Source organism: Harpia harpyja, chromosome 9 (assembly GCF_026419915.1).
Source record: "Harpia harpyja isolate bHarHar1 chromosome 9, bHarHar1 primary haplotype, whole genome shotgun sequence".
Classification (NCBI taxonomy): domain Eukaryota; kingdom Metazoa; phylum Chordata; class Aves; order Accipitriformes; family Accipitridae; genus Harpia; species Harpia harpyja.
The window spans coordinates 1557649-1567776 of NC_068948.1; the positions used below are offsets into that span (position 1 = coordinate 1557649).

Sequence of the window (10128 nt, forward strand, 5' to 3'; positions counted from 1 at the left end):
CGCCTGCGCAGATCACTCACACACACCCCCCCGTCCCGCCGCCGCACTGCGCCTGCGCGGATCTCGCCACCCTCCCCGCTCCACGTGGCCCCTCCCCACCGCGCCTGCGCCACGCCCCCCCTCCCGCCATTGCGCAGGCGCAGTGCCCAGCGGGCCGGGACCTGCTTCGCGCCCCGCGCGAAATATGTCTCGGGGGTGGGGGGTGGGGGAGCGTGGGACCCTGCACTTTCCCACGGCTCCTGTGAAGGGTCACGGCGGGGCACAGCCAGGGGACACGGGTGGGAGCCGGGGGGCAGGCTGGGGAGAGCCATGGGGGATAGCCTGGGGTGGGCCCGGGGCTGTGGGGAACAGGGGTGGGAGTGTTCCCACGGGCCCTGCGTGGGGTCACGGGTGGGGCAGGAAGGGTGGCCAGAGGCGGGGGGGGGGGATGCACGCAATCAAGTGGGCCACGGTGGAGTGAAGGGGGTGGTGGGACACCCAGCCCTGACCCCCTGGGGGGGGGCTGCTCACACCCCCCCAGCACCCTCCAGCCCGGCTCCTCGCCACCCCCCCACTCAGGAACAGCCACACGGCCCCGGGGGCAGCCCAGCGGGTTTATTCACCGCGGTGAGGATGTACAGAGCAGCCGTGCCAGCCCGCGGCGCTGGGCACCCCGGCATGGCCTGGCATCTGCCCGGCGCTGCCAGGACTTGGCACAGAAGCGGGGCCGGGGGATTTGGGGGGGGGGGGGGGGGGGCAAAGGCTGGCGGCTGCGGGCACCCCCGCAGCAGGATCCGTCCCCCCCAGGGGCTGTGCCAGCGTCCCACCGGTGGCGGGGATGGCGGGGACGGCAGGCGCCCCGCTGTGCTGCCGGTCCTCGCCTCCCCCTGGTCCGTAAGATATATAAATATAGAGGCTGTATGTATACATCCTATGTATATATGTACATCCGGGTGGCCGCTAGCGGGGTCTGCGCTGGGGCGGCCGGCACCCTCACGCCGGGCGCCTCACTTGTGCCAGGAGTCGCCGTAGAGGGAACGGGCCTTGATGGCGCGGCACGGCGCGGCGTTGAGGACGGCCACGCTGCGGCGGCTGGAGCAGATGACGTCGGTGACGAAGCCGGCGCAGTCGCTGCAGACGTCGCGCAGGACGGAGCCCTGGGCGTAGATGTGGGGGAACTCCTCTTCCACCCGGCGCCAGCACGTGCCCGGGAGCGAGCTGCGGCACAGGGCACCCTGTCAGCCCCCTGGCCCCAGGAGGAGGAGGAGGAGGGAGGAGGAAGGCTCAGGGCCGCAGGACTCACTGGAAGGTCTCTCTCCTCCGCAGCGGCAGGGCTTTGGCCAGCAGCGAGCCCGGGAGGCTCTCGAAGCCCAGCGCGTAGACAGGGATGTGAGCCAGCTTCTTGGAAGGCATCTTCATCTGCCGGGGGTGTGGGCGTCAGGGTGGGACGGGGACAGGGATGGGGCAGGGAGGGGACAGGGACACAGTGGCACCGGCCGGAGCCGGTCCCTTACCTTCAGGCTGCAGGAGCTGCAGACAGACCTGGGGACACAGAGAGAGGCCGGTGAGCGGGGCCACGGCGGGCACCCTCCTGCCACCCTCCCAGCCCCGTGGCACGGCGCGGCGCTCACCGCTTGCAGAAGAGGCATGCCGCAGGCCACGAGAAGAGGGGGAACTTGGCCCTGCAGCAGCAGCAGACCTGCGGACAAAGAGGGGTGAGAGCCGGGGGCCGGGCGGGCGGCACTCGGCCCCTCCGGCCCCAGCTCCCACCTTCCCCTTCCGCAGGCTGCTGTACAGCTCCTTGCTCTGCAGGAACTTCTCCATCTCAGCCTTGACCAGCACCCTGCGCACGTTGATCATCTCCTCCACGGTGAGGGCCAGGCTCTCCACAGGGTGGCTGAACTCCTGCTGGCGAAGGGGGACGAAGCATGGCCCAGAGCATCCCTGTGCCACGGGCAGAGCCTCCCGGCATGGACACACAGCATCCTGGCATGGGCAAAACATCCCCAACACGGGCAGCGCATCCCGGCACAGGCAGGGTATCCCGGCACAGGCAGGGTATCCCAGCATAGGCAGAGCATCCCCGGCACAGGCAGAGTGTCCTTGGCACAGGCAGAACCTCTCGGCACGGACAGAGCATCCCGGGCAGAGGCAGAGTGTCTCCGGCACAGGCAGAGCCTCCCGGCACGGGCAAAGCACACACAGCATGGCGTGCCTCAAGCCCCACATCCCATGGAGAGGGAGCGGGGAGGCTACGGGGACTCCCCGGCCACCTCATGCCCTCGTGCCAGGCTGCCATGTGCCCGTGGTCGTGCTCGCATGGTGTCCCCAGCCCCAGCGTCACCAGCCCGGCCAAGCCCCACCGCCAGCACTCACAAGCCAGAGGTGCTTGGAGCTGGTGCCGGGGGCAGCGCCGGATCCATCCTCTGGCCTCTCCTCCACGGCGCCGAGGGCAGCCCGGGGCGGTGCTGAGCCGTCTGGCAGCGGGTGGCAGCTGGCGGGGACGGATCCTGTGGGGAGGGACGGGGAGGCAGTGGCAAGGCCACGCTGCCCGGTGCCGCTCCTGCCGCAGGGCACGGCACAGCCACCCTGGGGACGGGGGGACGGGGGTGGCACGGGGCTAGGGACCTCCGGCAGGTACCTGAGCGGGGCCGGGGCTCGGGCTGCAGCGGCTCTGGATCCTGGGGTGCAGCCTGGCCGCCCCCGAGCTGGCTCTGCAGCTGTGCCAGGTCCTGCTCAGAGAAGGAGCGGTCCCGCTTCAGCGGCACCTCCGTGCCCGGAGAATCCTCCTCCTGCAAGGCCATGGGCACCGCATCACCCCAGGACCCCCTCGTCCCCCCGGCACCTCCCGAGTCCCCCCGACCTCCACCCTCCCGCCCTGCCAGGTCCCTTCTCTTGCCTCAGAGATGTTCATCTCCTCCATCTCGGCCAGGGTGGGCGCCTTGAGCAGGACACGGGGCCGTGGCCGTGCCGGCGCGGTGCTTGCCGGCGGCCGGCAGAGCTCAAGGCAGGAGCTGGAGGCCAGGCGGCCGGAGCAGGCGTGGGGGATGCAGGGCAGGGAGCTGTAGCCTGCAGACAGGGACAGGGCTCAGCCCTGGCGTGACGGGGACCTGCCACAGTGCCAGGCACATCGCTGGCAGCCTGGCGCGGCCGGGAAGGGATGCCGGTACCTTTCTGGCCACGGTATGCCGCCTCCACGGGCCGAAGCTTCCTCTCCTGCCTGATCTCCTCTAGGATCTTCTCGTGGAGCGTCCTCTGCTTCTGGGGCAGGGGCCGCAGCCGCCGCTCCGACGCCTGCGGGACGCACGGATGGGACCTCAGGCGGTGGCCGCAGCTCGGGGCTGACCACTCTCAGGGTGCCCGCCCAGGTGGGGATGGCACCCGTGGGACCCCCCCAAGCCCAGGCTGGGCACTGCCATGCCACGGAGGTGTCCCAGTGCTGGCATTCACCTGCTTCAGCGGGGGCCGGGAGCGGATAAAATCGAGGATGAGCTCGTGGGCATCCTTCTTCACTCGGGGGGGGATGTCTCCGTCCACCTGGGAAAGGGCAGAGGGGCCATGGGCAGCATCAGTGCCAGGGCCGGCAGTCAGTGGGGCACCACGGCGGGGGGCCGGCATGGGGGCAGCCTGGCCGCGCTCACCATGACCTTGCGGAGTTTGTAGTTGCGGGCGCGGATGTCCTGCATGAGCATCTCGAAGGGGGTGAGCTGGTACTCGGTGGGGAGGGGGTTGAACTGCTTCTCCTGCACCTTCTTCAGCTTCACGCCGTGCCGCAGCTCCCGCATCAGCTGCACCCACAGCCGGGCCTGGGCGGGGGACACGGCGTCAGCCCCCGCACGGCCCCGGCATGGCTCCCGCGCCCGGCCGCGCCGCCGTACCCAGTCGGTGTTGCGCAGGTTGCCCAGCTCCGCCGCCGGCCGCTCCTCCGCCTCCTCGTCCTCCTTCAGCTTCTGCAGCATCTGCCGTGGTACGAGACGCCGTCACCCTGCCCCGGCACCCGGCGGCACCAGGGGTCCGGCCGGTGCCGTGCCATGGGGCCGCAGCACCGACGTGCACCCCCAAAGCACCCCCATCCCCTCTACGAGCTGTCACTGCCGGCACCAGCCCAGGGAAGGTAGGAGCCGGCGGTGCCATGGCACAGCACCGCGGGAGAGGGTGTATGTCCCAACGCCGGCACTGGCAGCCCTGGTCAGGGCAAGCAGAGGGGAGCACCGCGCTCGCCCCAGTGTTTTGGGCCCGTGGGTGGTTTCCCCGGCCGGGCAGTGGAGCCGGTGGGCGCCCGCGCTTACCTCCTTGGCATCCCGGATCTTGGCGAGGAAGGCTTTCAGCTCCACGGTCTCGGCGAAGAGCGCCCGGCAGACGGCCTGGTAGTGCGCCTGGGCCTCGGCGGGGTCAGCCAGGCGGGCGGCGCAGCACCGCATGGCTTGGCCGAAGGTGCGCACGGCACGCGGCGGCCCCTCGCCCCCCTCCTCCTCCTCCTCCTGCCCCCCATAGCCCTCGTCGGCCGTGCCGCAGCCGCTGTCCTCCGAGTCGCTGTTGGTCATCAGGTCGATGAGTTGCTCCAGCCGCGGGCTCAGCTCCCGCTCCTCGTTCTCATCCAGCCCCCAGTCCAGCGCCCGGTAGATGGCGAAGCCCAATGACTGCACCATCTGTGGGGAGACGGCACCGGCTGGGGCCCAGCCGGACCCCGGCACCGGTGGCACTGGGGGGAGCCCCTCGGCACACGTGGCCGGCACCGGCTGCCTCCCGACCCCCAACCGTCGGTGCTGGGTCTCCTGCCCCTGCTGCGCCCCAGGACCCCCTCACCGCAAGGCAAGGGGGGCAGGCGGTGGTGCCCACCCAGGGACCCCTGTGCCGGGGTGCGATGGCAGACGGCCCAGGTCACCAGCAAGCTGCAGCGGGACCGGGCGGGCGTCCAGCCCCGACGTACCTGGGCTTCGGCGGAGGGCGTCAGCAGCGGGGGCAGCTCTGGGGGGAAGGAGGGCAGAGTCACCGCTGGCACCCGCGGCCCCACGCTGGGCATCCCCCTCGGCGTCACCTCCCGTCCCGCACCCCAGGGATGCTGCACCCACCCGGCCCTGCGTGTGGGGCACCCAGTGGGGCCACCTTGAGTGGGTCCCATCCCCAGCAGCTGCTACCCCAAGCTGGGACCCCCATCCCCATCCATTTCCATCCTGACCTAGTCTTAGGACACAGCTCCACGGGACAACAGGGACCTGTGTGTTGAGTCTCGGCATCGGGCAGTGCCGGCTGCGAGCTGGCGGCACAGCCTCCGTTGCCCTCCCTGCCCAGCTGAGCACGGCAGGCCTCGCTGGGCATTGCAGCCGATGCCGGCCCTGGGCAACGAGCCCAAACAGGCACCAGCCACTTGGCCCTGCTGCCTCCGGCCGGACCCAGGAGACACATCAGGGGCGGCAGCGTCACCCCTTTACCCCTTGCTGGAGCCAGCTGAGAGCTCTGCACCCGCAGGGAAATGCTCCCCGCACTCCCCTGGGCTGCGGGCACCGGCAGCGTGGGCACCGGCAGCGTGGGCACTGGCAGGCAGGGACGCGGTGAGGACTCGCAGATCACCCACAAGATGCAGCCCAGGTGCCCGGTGTGGGCTGCGGTGACGGGTTGTGCCCAACAAACGATGCTGCTTTCCACTGCAGAGCCAGCACACACACACACACACAGAGCACTGTGCCCACACACACACGAGCCCAGGACAGACTCGTGGGCAGCTCATACCCTCCCGGCAGCCGGACAGCCACAGGACAAGGAGCAGAAGTGGCTTTTGCAGCATTCCCAAGGGCAGTGCCCCAGGGTCCCCAGCTCTGCTTTCCCGATAGCGGCCGCAGAGCCGCTTCCACGGCCCAGGGGAGTGCCAGCCATTAGCTCTCCATTTAGCTGATCGATGTGGCAGCCGCGGGGAAGTGCCGGCCATGTGCCGGCCGTGGCTGCGTGGGCCCAGCCCGGGACCCGCCGGGGATGCCAGGCCAAACACCGCATGGGAAAGGCAGCGCAAGCAGAGGAGACGCAGAGTCCGACCCTGCTGTGGTGCCATGCATGAGCCCAAGATCACCCCTGTGCCCCCAGGCTGTGCCCAGCTCCCACTGCAGTGCCAGCCCTGGGATGCTCTGCCCTGGCTGGGAGAGGACATGGCAGCACATCCCCTGGGATGCTGCCACCGACACCCCAGACCCCGTGCCCGGCTGGAGCCCCCTCTCACTGAGCATGGCTCGGCAAACACTGAGCCTGGCTGGTCCCAGCAGCTCCCTCGAGCCACTGGGGGATGGCTGAGGAGGGAGTTCCTATGGGACAGGGAATTGGAGCAGCTCAGGTGGGTGCTGCCGGGTCACCCGGCCCGGATCTGGCCCCGTGCCCAGGTGGAGCTGCCGAGCCATGTGCCAGGCCGGTGCTGCCACCTGCAGCGGTGCTGGGAGTCACCCAGAGCCCTTCCAGCTTTGCACTTTGCCGCAAAGGACCCAGATTCATCCCTAGGGAGATGGCTCAGGCTGGCACAGGAGGGACTTGGGAGCAGGAGGTGGCGTGGTGGCACCGGCTCCGGCACAGTGGCCGTGGTGGCTCAGGAAGGGTGTGGGGCCACTTCCCTGTGCAACCGGCAGAGCTGGTGTGACCGCGCCATGCCCAGCCGCCACGGGCACGTGCCGTGCCTGTGCGTGGCCCTGCCCTGGGCATGGATCTGCCCTACGCACCCCAGTCCCTGTGGGCTGCCTGCGCCCCATCTCCCGTGGCTCAGCTCCACTCTCGTCCCCCTGCCACTGGGAGCGTCCCCCGCCCGGCCACCGGCAGCGAGGACATGCAGTGACACCGCAGCATCCCTGCCCAGCCGTGGGCGAGGACAGGCGAGCTGCCCGGGAGGCCCCGCAGCGTCCGACAGTGCCGAGCACCGGGCGCCGTCCCCGGGCACGCTGACCTCCCCGTGGGGCGAGGCAGGTGAAGCCGTTTGCCGCGCTCTGTCATTAGGCGCAGGGGTGCTCCTCGCCGCGCCGAGCTGAGCCACCCGAGCCACCCAGCATCGCTGCTGGCAGCCGGCCGAGCCTAATTACAGCCCGTAACTACCACGGCCCTGCCCGGCAGCGCCAACCGCCTGCAGAGAGGGCACGGCCGTGAGTCCGAAGGTCAGGGACGGTGCTGCCCCAAAACGCCGCTTCTGGGGTGCTGGGAGAGGGCAAGGGCCGCGGCCCCGCGGTGGCACACCAGGCTGGGGATGGGGTCCCCTGCGGGGTCCGAGTGTGCAGGTGCGTTCAGGCGTGTGTGGCAGGTGTGCCCGTGTATGTGCCGTGTGTGTGCAGGTGTGCGTCCCCGTGTCTGTCTGTCTGTCCTTGCCACGTGTCCTGCCCGCCCCGACGGGCTCGGTGTCCTGCAGCCCCACGGCGGGTCCCGGCCCGGTGAGTCCCGCACCCACGGGCACCCTGCACACCCCCACCCCCCGAGTCCAGCTTCACCAGATCACCTGGCCAGGCCCTGCCGGTGCCGGTGCCGGTGCCACACCAGCCCTGGACCCCCGAGTCACCGGCCCCCCACCTGTGCCAGTACCCGCAGTGCCAGCGCCGGTCCCGGCTGTGCCAGCGCTGGTGCCGATGCCGGTCCCCCCTGCCAGGGCCGGGATTTGGGGTTCCCCCCCATCCCTGCCGGTGCCAGTGCCGCCTTCTTGTGCCCCCCCCGGTGCCGGTGCCGGCCCTCTCGCCAATCCTCCCAGTCTCTCCGCTGCCTCACCCCCGCAGCCGGTGTCCCCAGTGCCGCACCCGTTCCCTGCCGCCAGTGCCGGCGACGCCAGTGCCTGCCCGCTCCCCCTTGCCGGTGCCGCTTCCCCTGCCCATCCCCCGCTGCCGGTCCCGGTCCTTCTCCTCCGCTGCCGATCCCTCCCGCCGGGACCGCTGCCGGTGGCCCCCCCCCCCTCCCCGCTGCCTCTATCCCCGATCCCTCCGCGGCCCCGCCGCCGGCCTCCCGGGGCGGGTCGGCGCGGTGCAGCACCCCCTGCCGTTGCCGTTGAATAAGTCCCGGTGCCGGTAAATCCCCTGTACCCCCCCCCCCCCCCGCTCCCGGTGTCGGCGCCCTCCCCCCCCCCCCCCCCAAAAAAAAAAACCAACTCCGCTGCCGGCACCACCCCGCCTCGCTGCGTTCTCTTACCGGGCGGAGGTGCGGGAAGGACGACGCTACCGTCACCGCGGAGACGAATGTCGGCGGTGCGGAGCGGGGGGGGCGGCGGGGGCGGCGGCGGCGGCGGCGGCGCGGCAGCCCTGGAAGCAGAGGGCCCAGGCCTGCTCCTCGTTCAGCGGCTGCTCGTAACACTTCAGCACCTCCTCCAGGGACAGCTCCCGCGGGGCCCCGCCGCCCGCCCGCGCCATCGCCCCATCCCCGCCGGCCGCCGCCGCCGCCGCCGCCGCCGCCGTACGGGCGGGCGGGGCCCCGGGAGGGGCGGGGTGGGGTGGGGGGGGAGTGGGGGTGAGAGGCGGCGGAGCGGAGCGGAGCGGAGCGGAGCGGAGCGGAGCGGAGCGGAGCGGAGCGGAGAGGCTGGCGGTGGATCGCACCGCCCCCGCGCCCGCCGCTCGGCCACGCCTTGCGCCACCGCCCGCCCCGCCGGGAGCGCCCACCGGGAGGCGAGGCGGTGGAGGAGGCGGGAGACCGAAGGGGGACGGAGCGGCTCGGTACGGTACGGCACGGCACGGCACGGCACGGCTGGCGGGGTGCAGGATCGGGGTGAAGGACCGGGTGTCCCCAGGGTGTGGGGTGCAGGGCATGTGACGCGGGGGGGGGGACACACACGCGCGGTTATGGCTTCTGCTCCCTGAGAGGTGCGGGGTGGCCACGGCCCACGGGTCGGCCCCAGCCCAGAGGTAGGAAGCCCACGGAACCCACGTGCCACGCGTGGGGCAGGCGGGTGTTGGGACACGATGGCCTCAGGGGCAGGGGGTCACCTGGGGAAACACGGTCACGGCCGGGGGGGGGGGGGCTCGGCTCGGCTGGTTTGGGGAGCTGGGGGAGGGAAGGGGCCAGGCTGGGGCAATAAAACTCCGCGGCAGGGAAGGAGAAGAGCTCTGGATGTTGCAGCATGGTTCGGGCACGGCCAGGAGCAGCAGAAGCCAGCGGAAGGCGCCGGGATGAGGAGCTGGAGTCTCTAAGGAGGCAATGTCCCATGGGAACACGGGGTGGGGGGACGACGTCCCGCAGCCACCGGGAAAGTCTGGCGTGGCACGGTGCCAATAGCGGGGTCGTGCCCAGGCACCATCCCTCCGGACCTGTGGGGCAGGCAGGACCGTCCTGGCAGAGCAGAAAGGACAGCCGGCTCTCTGTGAAAGGTCAGATAAAGCAAATTAAAGTTCTTGTCATGATGAGCTTCCCATTTCCATGATGGAAGGAGCATAAAACCCCACCTCGGGTCCATTAACTCATAAGCATAAACTGGGGCCAATCCCGGAGCCGTGCTGGCAGGGCTGGGAGAGGGATGGAGCTGGCACACAGGTGCTCGTCTATCCCACAGGGCCAAAGAGCTGCCCCGAGGCCGGAGACCTCTGGCAAAGAGTCTGGGACGGTGCCTGCAGCACCACGGGAGAGAAATGCCCTCCAATGCCTGTCCCAGAGAACCTGAGCAGTGTCAGCTCCATCTTTGGGGAAGGAAATGGGAGAACAGAGTTGGACAGCTGCGAAATGCAGCCCTGCGTGATGCCCTGGGATTTGGGAAGGGGGAGGATGGACACAGGTGATCCAAACTGTCCGTGCATCTCTGGGATTACTCAAATGCACCATCGCCAGGGCGGGAGCACATTGAAGGGGGTTGGGAGCACAGTACCGGCCTCAGACCTGGCTGGATCCACACGTCACAGAATAGCCGCACGGCTCCGGCCCCCTGGAGCAGCTCTTGGCTGCGACGCTGACGTCTGAGTCTGGCTTTCCGCACCAACGAGTGAGATTTGAATGCGACATTTACCCTGTAATCAGCAGGCTTTGGAGCCTGCTTGGGAAGTGACTTTAGAGGGAAGAAAGCTGCGCGTGCTGCCCGCCACAGCGGGTCCGTGCCGGGCCAAGCCGGCTGCCGGCTTTCCTGCGCCGCACACACCTGCCAGTGCCTCCGGACACAGCCAGGGCGGCACCGTCGGGGATAGAAGTGGGGAGGACGCGCGGCGTTTGAAGGCGGTGATAACC

At 70.4% G+C, this 10128-nt stretch overlaps 1 protein-coding gene across 1 annotated transcript; it reads right to left on the reverse strand.

The window, feature by feature from the left end:
* Positions 1 to 573: 573 nt before the first annotated feature.
* SPIRE2 (spire type actin nucleation factor 2) lies at positions 574 to 8938 on the reverse strand. Its single transcript, XM_052796337.1, is given in 16 exon segments — positions 574 to 1197; positions 1283 to 1398; positions 1494 to 1521; positions 1611 to 1678; positions 1750 to 1965; positions 2356 to 2489; positions 2621 to 2771; positions 2879 to 3048; positions 3150 to 3273; positions 3430 to 3516; positions 3621 to 3785; positions 3858 to 3938; positions 4269 to 4628; positions 4910 to 4947; positions 8116 to 8191; positions 8193 to 8938. Coding segments are annotated over 16 exon segments (2559 nt in total). The 5' UTR covers positions 8727 to 8938; the 3' UTR covers positions 574 to 986.
* Positions 8939 to 10128: the final 1190 nt, after the last annotated feature.